We start from the raw sequence: 17698 nt of genomic DNA on the forward strand, positions 1-17698 counted from the left end.
CGAGGGCTTTTTTCCGAAAGGTTAAAGCCCCATGCGCTTATGCTGTGGAGGGGGCGTGACATTCCTTTTTTTTGAGTACATTTGTACATTGATGTGTGTACATGTACTTGCCTGCGGTCTTGCTATGCAGAATATCAGAATGAAAAATTACTTAGATTATATTCCGTATCTCGTCCACGTGTTTCTTCTAGTGTCTTGTAATCGTATAAGTCAATGAACATTATCATTGATCTCATAACCTTAATGCCGTCGAACTATAAACGAAGTGAAAATTTCATATACTAAGCCCTGCCGGCCTGTCCAATCTGAATTCTCTCTCCCGTCCACTTGTCATCACTCCGTAGCACCGGCCAGCTTGTCCCATCAGCCTTGACCAGCTTGAGCTCGAGCTTTGTTCCCAAGACCTTGAACGAAGACTGTGCCGGGTCGATCGACGCAAACAGAGGATACGTATCCTTGTACCGCTTGTTGTCCGTCGTAGGCAGATCGAACTCGACCGATTTGGAGGAGAAGGTGACTTTGGCGTTGTCCTTGTCAATCTTCTTGAGATATAGCGAGACAGTGACCGTCGACGGGGTCTGGTAGAAGTCATTCCTGCAAGAGAGCACCATCAGCTTCGTTTCTTAAGATTGTCGGTATGTAGAAGATTGCATACCTGACCGTCTCGACCTTCTCCTCGCCTGCGGGCTTTCCCTTCCCAACAAAGAGATGCCTGGTCTTCTCTTTGCACCCCTGGATCTTCATGAACTCGTCAAACTCCAGCACCCGCCTCTTGCAGCATGACCAGCCCTTGCTGCCCTCATGGAAGATCGGCTGGCCAGGGTGATAGACGCACTTCTCCTCGTCGCGCGAAATAGAAGGATCGTAGCCTTTATTACATCCTCGCCGACGGCAGGTGGCATTGGTCGGGATCTCCAGCGAGGGGTCATCGTCCTCTGTATCTTCGACAACGGGCGTAGCGGCGTTCGAGGGAGGGGCAATGGCAGGCGAGACCGCAGGCCGCGGAGGAGCGGGCGCCGGTGTCGCGGCGGCGAGTTGCTCCTCAAGGGCAGCTGCATTCGACTCCTTCTCTGGCTCGGCGGGTGTGTCGTCCACCGTCGAGTGCTTGCCGGTGGTGCATGGTGGGATGGTCAGGAATTCCTCAAAGGTCAGAACGCGGGTTTTGCAACATTTCCACCCTGCAGATCACTTGTCAGATAGAGATCCTCATTTGCAGTTCCGGATACGTGCGATCGGTCTTTTGCACCCCCAAGGTCCTTGCCTGACTTACCCTTTTGACCTTCGTGGAAAACGGGAGGGCCAGGATGGTACAAGCAATCCTCCTCGGGATCGGTGAATTCTTTACCGCACCCTTTGTGAACACACTTGGACGCCATGCTGTCAGGTCTGTTTCTGCAATCGATGAAGTTGGGACAAATATACAGGAAGATCAATCGCCTTCCAGAGAACTGAGCTTCATAACAGCAAGTATGCTATAGAATGATACAGAATCCTACTGCGATGCTTCTCCGTTTCCATTCGCTGTGTCCCGATTGGGTTTAGCTTGTAAAGCTCGAAGGTTCCACGAGATCTCCACCGCGTTATTCTCCAATGCTACTCCGGGCAATCAACAACAACTACTACTCTTAAGGGTACAAGGACCTTCGATCGCAATATGTTCCCCACGAGAGCCCTCTTCTCAAAAGCTCGTGTCACCCTCTTCACCCGCGCTGGCTGCGGGCTATGTGACACCGCCAAGCACGCCGTGACCCAGCTACACAAGCGGAGGCCCTTTGATTACTCCGAATTGGACATTATGGCCCCCGAGAATAAGTCCTGGAAGGACGTCTACGAATTCGATGTTCCAGTTCTCCACGTTCAAGCTGCCCTCAAGGATCAACTCTCCGACCCAAAGAAGCTTTTCCACCGGTTCACCGAGCAGGAAGTCGAGAACCTGGTCGAGGAGGTAGAAAAATCGAAGTCATAGAGGCAGAAGCCTCGTTGGACGTACGACAATCATAAACTTCGTTCATTCTAATTGCAAACACTATACATGTGGGGGCTTTGATGGGTAGATCTAGTAGGTGGGAACGGCGGCATCAGTCTTGCTACCCTTGGCAGTTTCAAGGGCGTTCGCAAGGAATGTGGGCAAAGCGACAGCATCGGCGACGACGGAGATCTGCCCCAAGGTTTATCAGCGATCTGGGAGGTGGCCAGGGGAAGGGCAAGGCTGCTACATACCATGTGGAAACCCTGGTCGGCGTACTTCTTTGCAGCCGCACCACCGACGCAGTAGATACCGGCCCTCTTTCCGTTATCGACAGCAGCCTTGCGGATCCGCTCAATCGCAGCCTCGAGGTCTTCATGGAATGCGCCCGTGACGGGACGGCCGATATTGTTTCCCAGATCCCAGGGTCCGACGAACAGGACGTCGATGCCGGGGACCTTGGCAATCTCCTCTACCTATATATCATCTCAATTAGATCGTCATCACTTCTGCAGCCACTCCCCGATCAACTTACATTCTCAAATGCCTCCTTCGTCTCAATCTGCACGATAGTGAGCAGAGCATCGTTGGCCCCCTGGAGGTACTCCACTCCAGAAACACCACCAATAGAGCCCATGGCAAATGGACTCCCAAAGCCTCTCCGGCCAACCGGGGGGAACTTGGCAGACTCCACCAACCTCCGCGCATCATCAGCAGTATACAAAAGAGGCACGACGATTCCATGAGCACCCGCATCCAAGGCCCCTATCCACCGTTAACTTATCTCCATATCCTCTCCCCCCTGAATCAATGCTAGACTCACGCTTCACCATCCACCCCTCATTCGCAGCAATCCGCACAATGGGACTCACCCCCGTAGCAGCAATAGCAGCCACAGCCTCATGCATCTGCCAATCTGCGGCTGTCAGCCCATAGCCATCACTGTAATCATAGCCAGCAACTCCGTACATACCAGCAATATTCCCATGCTCCGTATCCACACAAATCCAATCATACCCCGTCCTAGCCATGAACCGCGCATGGTTCGCCCCAGGAAGCATCTGCCACGCACCAAAGGACAATCCGCGCTCGGTACGGAGAGCCCGCTGGAGTCGATTCGCTGCTTGCATTGCCTGCATTATGATTTGGTGTGTCGTCTGTGTGAACGAAAATGATTGTAAAGGAGAAAGGAGATAAAACGGCAGGTAAAAGTGAAGGAGAAAAATAGCTCAAGAAATCGAGAGAGGGGTTTACAGGGGAATTGTCACCCCGCCGTCTCGCTGGGAATTGCCCCGATCAGATTACGACACTGAATTATCACTTGCGGGGTCGGTCTACGGGCCGATGTTGGGGGCGTGGGGGAGTTCAAGGGGTCCGACTCGGACATGTCACGTCTGCTCTAGAGGGTTTATGTGCTTTGCTGTAGATTTACAGACTGCTTGGTTAGCTTCATGGTAATCGTAACTTGGATTTTAAGCAAGACTCGAAAGAATCAAGGCAAACTGCGCTTGGGCTGCAACTGAGGGGGGTTGAAGCATGTTGACGATACGATAATCAGCATCGGACCGACTCCGAGTGCTGCGATAGGATCACTACCGAGACCGTGAGGGCTGCTACTTGGCAGACAGCTTCAATATCATATTTATTTTATAGGTTCTAGGGTTTGTTGGTAATTCAGTTTTATCATACAATGGGTATCACATAGCTCAGACACAAAATCATCCCACCAGGTCAACAGGTAAACTATCCATCCACACCGGAAACTCAGGGATGTCCCCAAGGGGATCCGGGATCGTCTGAGTCGCGCCCGATATCCGTCTATGTCGGATCGGTGACTCCATCTCGGTCCGCTGAGAGAACCTTGCTCGCGCGTCTTGTCCTAATCTCGCCGATTCGACCGCCCAAGCCGCATCATCTGTGCTTTCGACGGCCTTGGCAAGCTCGCTCAGTGTACGGCTGCACGCCTGGGCTACATTGTTCGTTCGGCCGCGTCGACGATATCCCTGGTAGCGATCGAGGAGGTCTATGATGCAGGGCCAGAGGACTCTACATTGTTCGTCTTCCTCGTCGGTCATATCTCCGAAGAACGGACTTGTGTGGTTGAAGCTAGCAAGGAAGACCGTACCGCAGACGTAAAGATTGTCCACAGACTCCCAATAGGGCGGGTTGAGACCGTGACTTGCGTCGTATGGTGTATCAAGTAGAAGCAATCCAGTTCCATGCTCGCGAATGAGCTCCGTCAGTTCGAGTGCGGATCGAACGCAATTGATAGAAGCCCCGTGGACTAGGCTCAGCGCAATAGGTGAGTCTGGACCGAGCCTTCTTACCACAATGTGAGGCTGCCCATCCGACTTGCACTTGCACGCGGTGGTCAGCGCTACCCCCAGAGTAACCAATGGCCGGTTTAGCCGGAGCCGAAGATACAAGTATCGAGCTCGAAGAATATTCCGCTGTCGGACGACGATGGAGTGTTCGTCTGTGCCATGCACCCCACTGCTCCGTAGAGACGAGGGCAGCGACAGATTCCAATCATGTAAAAGGCCATCCACTTTCAAGAACCGCGTGAAATCCAGCGACAGTAATTTTTTCATGGCACAGGCGTGAGGCCGAATCCTTGCTTCTTCCTCCCATGCCATCACGTCGTCGACAAGCCTATATAGCCTTGCGCAGGCTGTGACGAACTCGATTATCGATGCACGGTCACCTTGCGCGCTCAACGGCCCGCTCGACTGTGCGCTCGAGACCACATCTACATAGTCTGTATCCAAGTGCGTGGGCAGAGGAACCCGCAGCGGATCGGGCGTTTGGGGCGCGATGCCCAGCCGCAGCGCAAGGATCCGCTCCATAATCATCACGCCATGCCAGAGCCTCCGGCAAGTCTCTCGGCCTTTTCTGCTGTGCCCGTGTTGCTTTGCGTCGAAAGGTAGGCGCAGTGACTGTGCGAGTCGTATCGTAGATCCGATCAAAGCCCAAGCGGTATGTAAATCACCTATTGCGTTGAGATATTGGATCTGTAAGAGGTATAATCGAAGAAGATCAATAGATTTGTATTGATCGAACAGGTTAGCCAGCCTCTGGCCCTCTTTGAAGAAGTAGCTTGCTCTTTCGTCGCCCATGTCCTCTACATTGAGACAGGCAAGCGCAAAGATCGTGTTGAGAATGGCATGAAATGCGCTCGGCGTGGTAGACTCCCCAGCAACACTAGCTGCTTCGTACGCTGCGCGAAAGTCCTGTATATCCAAGATTGGCAGCGTCACATAATCCAGGTTCAAGTAGACCTTCACCAGTCGATCTGCATCTTCCTTGGACAAATCCGCGGGAGAATCCATCATCTCCTCGTCTACATCGTCCACAGCAGACATAAACATCCCACCAGCAAGATTCGAGTGTCGTAATACCGGCAGCCGATCCTCGATCGGCTCTTCCTCTTCCCGCTTGACACTCCCCGTTCGTCTCTCCTGCGCCTGTCGTATCCTCGCAGAATGCGACCCCTGCGCACCGCGACTCTCCGCCGAAATAAACTCAGGCATCGGCGATCGCGTAGCAGTATGAAAGGACTCCTCCGAATGACTCGACGAAACCTCAATCGCATCGTCCTTTTCCTCGGACTCACCAGCAGAACTTTCGTCGACATCAATCTGCCCGCGCGCTTGCAGATTGCCTCGGGCAGGGTACATAGCAGATCCAGACTGCGTTCGCCGATGCGAAAAGAGGTCGAGGGTATACCGCAGCCTGGGCCCGGCCTCTCGCGAACTCTGCAGCGTGCGCCTTGGCGACCACTCCCTCCCATTCCACGTCGAGCTGGACGGTGCAGCAGACTGTATGACCACCAACGGCGCAGACTGTGACGGAGAGGGCAATGACCTTAGCCGCTTCAGTTGCTGCGGAAGTAGCGACCTGCTTGTGCCTGTTAGGTCCCGTGCCTGTGGGACATGGACATGCATTGAGCGAAGGCGTGCTTACCGTGTTGAGCTGTTCCGAGGAGGCATGTCCTCCGGTCGGTAGGAGCACTCCTGGGATAGGCCTGCCTCGCGGCATCGTCCACATACTGTATCTGTTAACTTCTATCGCGAAGGATGGGGTTGAGTGAGTTAATACCTGGTCGCTGCCGATCGCATCCTCGCCTTTTCAACCTGCAGACGCAGCAGGGGGTGGTCCGGTCTCTTGGCTTCTTGGTCGACATTTTCCAGATCAGTTCACTCCCTCGTCTCCGGTCTGGTAGAAGGAAAATGATAGTGGTTTTCTGATCTCATGCAATTGATCCTTTGTGGGTGTTAGCATGTAACACTTGATCACGTCAACATTGCAACATCAGCATCGCCTTTGCTATCCTGGACATTGGATGGAAGGCGGTATAAACAAACTGTCTCCCATCGACTTTATTCCTAAAATCAATACCAACCTACCGCTCATTAATTATGCTCCAAATCAGCTGGCAAGACCTAGGCACACGGCGCCTTTCCGACCTTGGCGGATATCCCTTGCTCACTGATTCCAAAGCCAATGAAACCAATCACCCAATTTCCAAAATTTTGGCGCTCATAAGTCGAATCAAAATGAATATATATAGATGTAAATACGAATGGAAAAGTACTCTTATCTCCGGTTCGACAGTTCCACGCGCATTCCAACGCGTCAAACATGATGAATCCCCAATCGTGGAGGCGGATCGAAGGATCTGGTCCGTGCGTCGTCAACTGGAATTGAGGTGTCAACTTTCTGCGGTATCACATAATATGTTGTAACAGGATCTCATTGCGCTGATCTAATTTATCATGACTACGACTAAGGACGTTGTGGATTAACAGACATTATTCTATTGTATATGGTATACTAATGCACACTGCAAGTTCTCGAGTATACATCAGCAGCGTCAGAACCAAGAGGACTAAGCCAGAGTCCCCGTATCAGGCGAGACGAACTTCGTAGCAAAGCATGTACAATCGTATCAGAGACAAGGCGTCAATATCGCTGCAGAGAAGCAAACACCAGCCCCATTGTCGATCAACGGGGAAGCAGAGCCGATATTCGACAGATTATAAGCAAACAACAAGACCTTGCCAGGGACTTTGTATATAGACATCAAACATGAACATGGCGAATATAGGAGCCTGCAAACCAGACGACTGAATCGGGGTTTAAGTGGCAAGTCGAGAGAATAAAGCCCGCTAGAACCACATTACCCCAACCACCAGGCCTATCACAATAGCCATACAGCTACCGCGCATTTTCTTAGGGCTGTCGTCGACCGCTGCTACCTCGGACTGAGCCGCAGCCGGGGCAGCTTGGGTGATCGGTTCTGTTGGCGCAGCGAGTGCATCCGCAGGGAGGGGTTGCGGGACCGACTTCCGCACTGGCTCCTGGCCAGGCAATTGCAGCGGAAATCCCGATTCGGTGGAATTGGAGGAAAGAGGTTGAGTACCTAACGTCGAAGGGAAGCTTTTCAGGAAACCCGTAGCCACAAGACAGGCCTGCTGCCATGCGTCGTGACAACCCGAGAGGAATCGTATCCGAGAACTTTCCAGAATGTGCTTCGTGGCTGATGTTGTCTGATTGGTGATACGAGACCAGCGTTGGGGCTCCTCGCTGAGGAAGGGGGCTGGCGCGACGGACGAATTAACTGGAGGTGTAACGGGACGAGTAGTGGCAGTCGGCACGGACGGCGCGCTCCCAGGTGAGAATGGTTGCAAGATCTGGTAGTCGTCTAATTGTTTGATGAAGAATGTTTTGAAAGCGTGCACGCCTCTCGTGAGACTCGACGACCGGGTCGCCGTTTGTGTAAGGGGTTCGCTGTCGAAGACAGAGGCCGCCTCGAATGCGCTGAGAGATGGCGCATCCAATGCACCCCGTCGCGGACGTCCTTTGCGATCGGGACAGGATTGTAAAGAGCCACCGGCGAGCCACGACTTGCACAGAGCCCCGGTCGAGCTTGCCCTCGGTCGGACTTCGATCGCGCCATCTTTTACTCGGGGGAGATCTGTATTCCCAGCCAGTCAGCATGATCACACAAGAAGCGCGGAGAATCCAAGTCACATACGCCAATCCTCACTGCGACTATAAGCTCGATATCCGATCTGCAGATTATAGAACCCCCACTCTTTAGCTAGAGACGGCACCAGGCTGAGTATCGAGAAGAGGATGAGCGCGAAGAACGGAATTGCACCGGGTTTCTGAATCCCCGACCGCATCTTAGACAACTCATGAACGTTGCACGCGAGACAGCACTAATGAGGGCGAGTCCTCACGGTTGTTGAGATCCTTTTGCTTCGCTGATAAGAATTCCAGGACAAGCAAATTCATTGCCAGAAAAGAGGTGCGAGAAGAGGGGTGGTCTAATTTTAATTCGAAGTTGCGAGCGGACTTTGCAATCGCAGCCTTGTAAACTCGTAGATCTGTTTGTCTCACCCTCTATTGCTATGTTACTCTGTCGGTCCGTTGGTGTTGGCTGATCGGCGGAACGGGCGGTGTTTGCTAAGGCGAGGTGGTGTGGGAGATGTCTATGTCTGCGTATCCAAGCCCCAGGCAACGAAAAGCACTGAGGTCAATGCACGACGGCGGGGAGAGCGAAGCATAAAAGAATAGAGTCTTCCGTAGAAATTAGACAGCCAATCCGATCACCTGTCTACTGTTGCAACCCTTGTCCAATGCGACTGGAACCTCAAGGAATTTCACTGTATGAATGACGTAAACGACGACTCGTTGCAACGTAAAAAGGGAGGTTAACGGAGGATGTTGGTGGTTGCCAAGTCGATGAGGACGCGTCGCTCGAGCGAAGACCCCTGGTTGGATCACAAGGCAAGTGTGTTGGTGTCAGACAGTCAATCAGAGCTCGTGAAGAAGTTTTAAGAGTTCAAAGCCAAAAGACGTGCATGCAGGAGCGGAAGGTATTTTTATTTTTGGTGCACACGTTCTGCCGTCTTTTCGGGGGAACTTGACTCGTTTGGCTCTCTCCTTCGCGGGAGAAATTTTGCGGCTGGGTGTTTGGCCTCAGGCACCAACGGATGTCACCGTCATAGATTTTGGTTGCCTGACAACGTTAACCACGGTTGATCCATGCGAGCTTACTCTTAATTTTTGAGATATAGATGGACAAATTTTCGAAAGCAGCCATTCAGACTTAACGCTAACAAAATGTACATGAATATAATGTAGCCAACTCCATCACTATAAGTACAATCGACGGTGGGAAAACATGATATAACCAATTATATAAACCACGACAAACCGCCCGAGTCAAAGAACATGAAGAACGTAAAATCCGCTGAAAAAGAGACACATGAACCACTGCATCTTCAAGTGCAATAGAACTCACCCCATAGTTCCGTAGCCGGTAGAAGCACAAAATAATCATGAACCATCCGAGTGAACTCACTGTGGCATCCGCGATGGTCGACGCGCCAATGTCAAATAGGATTCATCATACTTGGATTTGGAACTGCAGTAGATGGGGTATTGCTTTTGACCGGGGACTTATTTGCCGACGCGGGCGAGACTGAAGTCATCGTTGTCGCCTGTGACACGGATTTTCGTACCTTCGGGGTCAGGCTGCCCTCGCTCATCGAGATATCCCCTCTTGGTGTTCCAGCTGACGTGCTGCTAGGTCCCGTGCTGCTATTCTTGCCCGTGCGCTTTACCATCTTTCCCAGGATCCGAACTATCTCGGCGGCGTCCTCGAAGCTCTCATCATCCATGCCTTCCTGGGCGTTGTAGACATCTGCTATAGCTTGCTTCGCCAATCGTCGACAAGCATTCGGGTCGTGAAGACAATCGTAAAGGTAAGCAGCATATTCGAGCTTTATCGACAGGCGTAGGGGATGCGATCCGGGCAGAAACCGTTCAGCAAGGAGAGCTGCATGGTTGAAGCATGCCGTTGCAGTTGGGGTATAATCGATAGAGGGAAGAAGGAATGATGGAGCGGGTTTGGGAGGCTGTACCGGGGCTAGGCCAGGAGGAGCTTGCGTGACCTTTCGTCTTGCAGCGTCCTTTGGATTCGAGGCCGCATCTCGAGGACGGGGGATCACTTCTGGTTTAGAAATAAATGAGAACCTTGACCCCTGGTCCTTGGGGGACGACTCTGCTTCAGCAACATTATTCGTCGCTGAAGAGTGACTTCGGAGGCTCATGAGACCGGGCGAATGGACTGGTGGCTCGTTATGGAAGAGAACGAAGATATGATAGAACGAGGCTCTGAGCTTGTATGCGAGGATTTTCAGTTCCACGTAGGGCTCGACCATGGGAAGGACGAATTCTTCCAAAATCAATAGACCCTCCCGGGAAAGCCAGATGATATGGTGATACAGTTGAAGGGACTTTGTCTCCCGGGTGGGATCCAGACGCCGCAATCTTCGGGCACGAAGGAGCTTCTTGGACAACATTACCGACAAGCCCAAGACTCTGTATAACATAGCGGACAAAAAAGGATTCTCGAGGCTTGTAATGGCAGCGAAGTTGCCCAGAGCCTTCTGGTCAACCTCGGAAGAAGCCATCCACAGTGCCAGCGACTCCGGATCTATCAGTGTAATATCCTCGTAGGAGTCAGCCATATCCATTGCGAGTTTTGGGGACTGATATTCCGATAGTATTCTGGCGATGTTCAAGTTGGCGAAGACCAAATAACTCGGTCATTGAATATTGAGACACAATTGCATTTGGACTTTGGTTTACAGTAAAAGCACAGAAATATGGGCAGTATAGAGTCCAGAGAGCTTACCTTGGAAGCGCGCGCAAACAGAGAATGGATCAGTCAAACGCCGTTCCCTCCAACAACCTGGACAAGCGCCAATTCGGAGGGTTTTGGCTTGGCCGATGCTAGCGCTTGGAATACAGATTCAAAGCACTTTTCGTATGCTATTCCTTCAATTGAGTTCAGTCGTCTGCGCTTGTGCCCTGTCTCATGCGGGTTACTCCGGATTAGGCAGGAAAAAATGACCAGTGTTATGCAAATTGATGAAGTCGACTGTTTGCGCTTTGCGATTTTCGGCCGGATAACGAGAATATGACATGCAACGGACAATTGAGCCTCCCACGAGAATATTAGATGCAAACTTCTGTTTTACAAAACCACTGAGGATCAGTAATAAATCAAACCTGAGGATTTTATTAGAGCAGGGCGATAAACTGCTTCGTCGTTCATCCTCCTTCGCAAGGCGTAAAGGATCGAGTTTCGATGCCACGGAAGAGTAAGAGGTATCACATAAACCGAGCTAACAAAGCAAGGCTCGAACAGAATAGCGGTCGAAACCAGCGAGGTAAAGGGTAACGAGCTCGTAGTCGCAGAACCGAACGGCGTTCCGATGCATCGCGCGTCTTTGAACGTGGTCAGACGGTTGATCTAGACTTTTGCCAGTCAATCGGTGACAGTCAATAAAATTCCACGATGTCAATTGCTCGGATTGATGTCTTGTAATCCAGTACCAAAGACCAGTGCATAAGTTTGGTCCTTAGAGTCGATGAGTATATCCGGATTCTGAGTCAATACAAGCACTTGAGACTGAAGTACTATAGAGAAGATGAAGCAAGGAAGATGCTTCACGTCTGCAATGCACCTGGACGCCTGGGCAGCACCGAGCGACAGCAGCCCACTGTGACGAAGAAGTGCTAATTAAAGTCGCATGAGTACTAGCAATCCTCGTCGGAAAAGAAATTCACGTTGCTGTCCCGAACATGGATCCAGTCTGCCACCAGAATTGCTTTTATTCTCCAACGATGACCGTAGATTTGAGACCAAAAATAGTTGGAATCAGTATCCCGTCATGATCACCGCCTTGACCCCACGACCAGTGAAGCGGATGAGCAAGATGCTGCAAATGGTGGCAACTATGATTTTACAGTGGCCGCTGGCGATAATGGCAGCGACTCCGAAGCCCAAAGTTGCAAAATCTTAGGCTTGCTAATTGCTAGCCATGCGGCAAGAGGGGGCGGCGTATCAATTAGCTCGATACGTGTCAGAGCCCGACTGCTGATTTTCCTTGACTTGCAGCTTCTAATTCCAGCTGGACGTTATGATAGGGACACTGTGACAAGACCCGGTGGATCTCGCTGCCACCAAGCCTCCCTTTGGGTTTTGACAATGACCAAAGCATTCTCTCTGGTCGAAATTCAGCGATGAAGATGGCCGAGGGGTGATGAACTTGATGTTTCCGCCTGATTCTGTCCCGCTTGGAAGCACGGCTTCTGGTACTAAAAATGCGGCCTAAGACTCTACGGTGGTGGTGCTGAAGTCTCAGCCCCCGCGCTTCTTGGTAGCACGGTATGATGGCATTGTCATGGGGTAGACCGACCTCAATGAACTGACAGCTGGCAAGGCGCTTGCCAGCGTGGCATCGAAGCATAAGACTCAGATACTATCATTGAAAATATGAGGCTGACGCATAATATCCTGTCGTCTTTCATAGATACGATAGGATGATTATCATGCCAATAGATGATCCGAACATCGAGGAAAGTGATGCTTTCATCGTTGATGACTTGGTAGGTCTGGCACCTCACGGCCTCACTACGCCAGTATTATTGTCCATCAGTTTCGGCAGATGTATACCGCTTTACTGACCGCTGCATTGTCATATTGTCGCGCCTGAGTCCTGATAGAGCACTCCGTACAGCCATCAAATTTACGTCCTATCATCAAGATTGTTACTTTATGGCCTTTGCTGCATTTCTATCTTTGTTTAACTCGCAGTATGAAGTGATCCTCGTTGTCGGTCACGACGAATACCCCTCCATCCCGCGCTGTTTCCAGCTTCTTCACCGCCAGTATGATGTCAGATCTGGATAGAGGAATACGGGAGTTGCTGATAATAAATGTTTTATGATTCAGATTTAAGAAGTGCCGTCAACCCAAGTGGTCTTCTATCAATATAGTCCCAAGTCGTATACCCAAGGCGAGAAGCTCATTTGAGCCCGGGTAACTCCAAGTAGTCAAAGAAAAGTATGATTATGGTCTATTTATACAACCCTCATGCGAATAGTAACCCTCATGCGAATAGTAACCATCAGCTACCTTACAGTCCCTCAATCATCGATCTCATCGCTTCTGTAGTATCCCACAAATGCCCGTTTCAAGAAAGTTTTCCAAACTCGATTTCTGATCTTCTTTCCCTTCGCGTCCTTCATATTTCCGAAGTCGTCACCATCGTTATCAATAGCTCCCGTTTCCGACATCTGATCCTTTGCGGAGGCTTTCTTTGCGATTCGACTGGCCAATTTGAAGTAACTGCGCACAGTGAGATCTTCCAGCTTGTAAATGTCATCCTTCAAAGTGTCGTATTCAACTTCAAAAGTAAAGAGATCTTTGCCTCTCGTCTCATTGACCAAACTGTCAGCCGAGAGACCATGTCGTTCAGAATATTCATTATTGAGCTTCGTAAGATTCGCAAAGTATTGAGTATAACCAAGCCATGTCAATGGCTGGTTCGAGTATGCAGGCCCTGGCGGGGCGGTGGGGGAAGGAGGTTCTGGTACTTTGAAGGACGGCTTCTTCTTCTTCTTCTTCTTCTTCTTTTTCTTGTCCTTCTTCTTCTTTCCTTTCTTCATCTCATCCATATCTGGGTCTTCGATTGACTCAAAATCTGACCGAGGTTCCTTGGCTTTTTCCGTCAACGAAGGTAGGGTATCAGCAGCAACAGAAGTTTCGGCCCAAGGCTTTAGATTTTCGAGTCCGGTTATGTTATACTCGACAATGCGCAAAGTAGGGAAATAGTTTGGAACTACACTGGGTGATACCAGCGATACGCTGTATCGCTCAGCCCAAGGTCCGCCGATCTTTTTCAGAAACTGTCGTCTTTTCTTCTTGGATTTCTCGAGCTGGATATCATCGTCGTCTTCAAATGCCGCTCCCTCTCCGAACCAGTCGTCAAGGGTACTGTTATCCATAGAAAAATCTGGCGGCGGTGACGGCAGCTTGGACCAGTCGTGCCTGAGATCGCTGAGGTACCCTGACCGAGACCGAATGGAGGTGTCGCCGGTAGCATCTTTCAAAGCTTCCGAAGGTGTTCCATTCAGGTCGGCATCGACAATGTTGACATTGTGGTGGTCTTGGAGGATAAAATGGTCGATGTTCATATGACCGTAGACACTGCCGACAATCACGTCCCGATATTGATGCAGCCACAGAGCATATTTCTGCCAGCACGACTCGTCCCAACTCCGTTTGCTATCTGTTCGGGCTGGAGGTACATGTCCGATAAGGATGGCTTTCATTCCTCTTTCGCGCAGCAATTGAAGCTGAACCCGTAGCCATTCCATATGCTCGTATCCCGGCTGAGATTTGGCTTTACACCCGTCGACGGCGGAATTGGAGTCGAAAAAGTACATTGTATTTAGGCTGATGGCCGTCAGTTTGTTTGGGATGACTTCGCTCGTGAACCAGCCGCCCTCCACGAATGTATGGAGCTCATGCTCTGGTATAAACTTGCTCCAGATCTTTTGGAACCTCTTCGTCCATCGATTTGGGCCTTCTCTGAATATATTGTGTGGCATGATGTCGTTGTTTCCAATTGTAGGGACGATGGGGATAGAGAGACCGGTAGGGAATCGCTTGTCTCCGAAAACATCGACGAACTTGTCCGCCAGCATCTCATTCAATCGAAAAACCTCATCCTCTGTTCGAGGAATCTTCTCGTCGTTGTCATGACGGGCAGAGTCTCCAGTCCACAAGACAAAGTCGATATTGCCCTTCAGGTTCTTCTCTATCCAGCTGAAAGTTTCGTTGACTAGGGAGAACGGCGAGTCGCAGTCCGACCCTTCAGCTCCAAAGTATCCTGCCGAACCTTTTCCTCGGTGGCATGGGGCGCCATCGTCGCTAGAACTGCCGGTTTTGTAATGAGGGTCGGGGTGCACGTCTGAACAAAGGGAGACGGAATCAGCATTCCATTTGGAGTTTTCGAACTTCCACCTCTGACACTCGGTAATCTTGAGCCAATTGAATATATCTTACCTGTTATATGGAGAAAACGCCCATGAAGCCTTCGCGATTTTTCCAAATGAATTCCTCCATTAGATTGACTGTTTGATTCTGGGACCACAAGCCCGAGCGGTTGTTGCTCCAAGACGGGCAATGCAGTCACACTGGCAACCAGGATACCCTGCAGAAAAAGAAAGAGGATCATTGGATTGGTACTTTTCTTTCTGCCCTGTGCTGGGGAAGACGTCCCGACGAAGCGGGGAACGATCTTTAATCACCTGTCAGAAAGAACTCCAAACATTGATCATGTATTGGTTCTCAATATTGATGGAGAGAGTAGGAAATTAATGTAGCCCAACGTACCCGTCACCAACGTCACTGATGATGCACGACTGCAGCTGATCAGTCCCAGTGGCACCAACAGCTAATCACCCAATCGGGAAAGGTTTCCATTCGACAGTTTTCGCTGGTTCCGCTTCGTCCTCAACCGTTCTTCGTAAAGCAGTCTGCTTATATTGAGATCTTTTGAAGGCGAGGGCAACATCCTCAATAATAGAGCAAGTGTGATCTTCTTTTTTGTAGATCTTCGCCCCGCCATGACACGCGACATTTGAGACGCATTATCTCGTGACTGTAAGTACACTCTAGTCTCTGCCTATTGGCGTCCCCACGTGGGCTACTGTCAGGGACTGTTTGGTCAGAAGCGAAAGGGTCGAAGGACCTTGCGAGTTGCAGTGAGGCATTCTTGATGAGTAAGGCATTCATCTATCTACAGTCCGCGCAAATCAGTGGTCGCATGTCGATATCTTTAGAAAGCAGATGATCACTTTCTTCGTTTCAATGTTCTATATACTATTTTCACTGCGTCTTCTCGCGCGCTGCGGTAAATCCGCTTAAGCATATTTATAGAGTAATCGTCACAGTAAGGGATACGCATGTAGAACCATACTATCCACCAGAAACATTTCAATTGCGCCGGTACTTTCGAGTCGAGCTCTCCTCTAATGCGCCAGTTCTCATCTGCAATCAAAGCCAACAACTTGAACCATCTTGCCAAACTGGCCGAACTAAGTCCGTGGGCCGATTAAGCTACACAAGGTACGGCGTTACGTAGGGATGGCCGAGGATCGGATCTACGCTTATTTCCTTATCGGGAGTGCGGGGCATCCTGTGGTTGTTGTTGATTGGAAATGGTAAGCTGAGCTTCCCCTCAGTTATCCTACGTTCTGTTTGTGCATGTCGACCTGAGAAGAGCACTGTCCCTCCTCGATCTCTATCTTGTTTGCAACATCCTATTTATTCCGGTCACATTGTATCGCCATGTCTGAGTTTCCTTCTCTCCAGCCTGCTTTCACAGTCCAGGTGAGTAACTAGCAATGATCAGCATGGCGCTGTTCTCGACGGCTAACTATTCTGCTCGGTATAGGTCACAATTGACCCTGGGTTTGCCGTTGGTAAGCCTCTACTGGAAAGGAAATACTGTCCCTACATTTCTAACCTCGTTCAGGCAGTGCCTCTCGTTCCAACAGCCTGCAGGTCGTGGTAAGCCTGCCACAAGGCGAAGTCATTGCACAACATCCATTGCTAACAGACATTACATTGATCAAAGCCTATGACCGGTGGCACTGTCAAGAGTGATCCCGGTTACTCCCTTGCCCTCGATGCTGAGTTCGTCGGTACCGGCAACGATTACATCCATGCGGACCCAGACAACAAGCACTTGCGCTTGAACGCTCACGGAGTCATCAAGTCAGTCTTCATCGGAGATTCTGGCAAATGAATGCACGAGAGTGGAGAATGATGCTAACTCGGCACGCGCAGGACCAAGGATGAGGCTGTACGTCACGATATCATTAGCGAAGACTGATGGTGCAAGCTGACGGTGCAACTAACAGTTACTCTACATGAACTACACCGGGGTCGTAACAATGGGGCCCGCCGAACAAGCTGTTTTCTCTGGCAAAGCAGACGACGGCGCGACGGCGTTTGGAAACTCCTTTACTCACTTTACATTTGAGGTGAGATCGCATCCCGCGTATACATACCTTTCCAGACTCTAACAGGACTACAGACCGGTGATGAGCGCTACAAGGAGTTCGAGAACCGAGTGTTCGTCGGGCAGGGCCGGTTCCGGGTCGAGAAGGGTAAGCCCATTGTTGTCGAATACAAGGTCAGCCAGGTCGTCGTGGGTTAGAGCCACTTCGGTCATAAACCTTTATATATTCGAAGATACCTAGCTGGAATGTCGAGCTCTTGGAAGTCTTCCGTTTACACGCCGCATCAGTCAACGCAGTAAAGGCTCCGCCTCAGCCCGGTGACGTTCGTAATCATCCTCTTCTGCGTCTCCAATCCCAGACCTCCCAAGACGAATCCACCAACGCCGTAGCCTCTGTTGAACACACCCCGTAAACCGACCCCATCCACACCCCCGAGCTCCCTTCCCACACTCCCAGAGCCTTCCAAGCAAAGCCACCAATCCAACAAGCGCCAACGTCCCCAGCACCGCCACCCAAGCCGTCAAAAAAGTAATCGTGCTAACATGGCACCCGAACGGCAAGGCCCGCAGCTCCCATCTCTCTTCTGAACCAAGCGGACAGATACTCGACGAGTCGAAAGGCGCTAATATAGGCACCCGCGATCGGTTCGGGACGCATGTTGATGTCTATGTTCGTTAGCATCCGTATATATATGCTGTATCTATTGCATCTGCTACCGCAATGCTGCGAGTTGATACGTACCACTGCGCACCAGCTACAAGGGGCATCACCTTTCAGACACGCCCCGCACGCCTGTCGGCCCCAGCATATATAGAAAAGAGAATCGTCGCTGAG

At 50.8% G+C, this 17698-nt stretch overlaps 7 protein-coding genes across 7 annotated transcripts; 2 read left to right on the forward strand and 5 right to left on the reverse strand.

The window, feature by feature from the left end:
* Positions 1–281: 281 nt before the first annotated feature.
* On the reverse strand, positions 282–1376 carry ALT_8114 (cysteine and histidine-rich domain-containing protein; the record flags this gene model as incomplete). Its single annotated transcript, XM_033556013.2, has 3 exons — positions 282–594; positions 656–1178; positions 1271–1376. 3 exons carry the CDS (start codon positions 1374–1376, stop codon positions 282–284), a joined length of 942 nt encoding a protein of 313 aa, XP_033411904.2.
* Positions 1377–1654: 278 nt separating this feature from the next.
* On the forward strand, positions 1655–1966 carry ALT_8115 (glutaredoxin family protein; the record flags this gene model as incomplete). Its single annotated transcript, XM_033556014.1, has 1 exon — positions 1655–1966. One exon carries the CDS (start codon positions 1655–1657, stop codon positions 1964–1966), a length of 312 nt encoding a protein of 103 aa, XP_033411905.1.
* Positions 1967–2056: 90 nt separating this feature from the next.
* ALT_8116 (HpcH/HpaI aldolase family protein) lies at positions 2057–3105 on the reverse strand (the record flags this gene model as incomplete). The annotated part of the gene is made up of 5 exons (XM_033556015.2): positions 2057–2158; positions 2221–2442; positions 2502–2731; positions 2790–2882; positions 2940–3105. The coding sequence occupies 5 exons, from the start codon at positions 3103–3105 to the stop codon at positions 2057–2059; spliced, it is 813 nt and encodes a 270-aa protein (XP_033411906.2).
* Positions 3106–3684: 579 nt separating this feature from the next.
* On the reverse strand, positions 3685–6013 carry ALT_8117 (transcription factor domain-containing protein; the record flags this gene model as incomplete). Its single annotated transcript, XM_089600369.1, has 3 exons — positions 3685–5604; positions 5657–5863; positions 5930–6013. The coding sequence occupies 3 exons, from the start codon at positions 6011–6013 to the stop codon at positions 3685–3687; spliced, it is 2211 nt and encodes a 736-aa protein (XP_089455262.1).
* A 1121-nt stretch (positions 6014–7134) lies between these two features.
* Positions 7135–10515, reverse strand: ALT_8118 (uncharacterized protein; the record flags this gene model as incomplete). Its single annotated transcript, XM_033556017.2, has 3 exons — positions 7135–7943; positions 8004–8190; positions 9499–10515. The coding sequence occupies 3 exons, from the start codon at positions 10513–10515 to the stop codon at positions 7135–7137; spliced, it is 2013 nt and encodes a 670-aa protein (XP_033411908.2).
* Positions 10516–12976: 2461 nt separating this feature from the next.
* Positions 12977–15072, reverse strand: ALT_8119 (endopolyphosphatase; the record flags this gene model as incomplete). The annotated part of the gene is made up of 2 exons (XM_089600370.1): positions 12977–14860; positions 14986–15072. The coding sequence occupies 2 exons, from the start codon at positions 15070–15072 to the stop codon at positions 12977–12979; spliced, it is 1971 nt and encodes a 656-aa protein (XP_089455263.1).
* Positions 15073–16187: 1115 nt separating this feature from the next.
* Positions 16188–17276, forward strand: ALT_8120 (DUF3237 domain-containing protein; the record flags this gene model as incomplete). The annotated part of the gene is made up of 8 exons (XM_033556020.2): positions 16188–16229; positions 16294–16321; positions 16375–16409; positions 16477–16616; positions 16689–16704; positions 16763–16885; positions 16939–17037; positions 17097–17276. 8 exons carry the CDS (start codon positions 16188–16190, stop codon positions 17274–17276), a joined length of 663 nt encoding a protein of 220 aa, XP_033411911.2.
* Positions 17277–17698: the final 422 nt, after the last annotated feature.

The sequence above is a fragment of the Aspergillus lentulus genome (genome assembly GCF_001445615.1).
Source record: "Aspergillus lentulus DNA, contig: Alt16, strain: IFM 54703, whole genome shotgun sequence".
NCBI lineage: Eukaryota > Fungi > Ascomycota > Eurotiomycetes > Eurotiales > Aspergillaceae > Aspergillus > Aspergillus lentulus.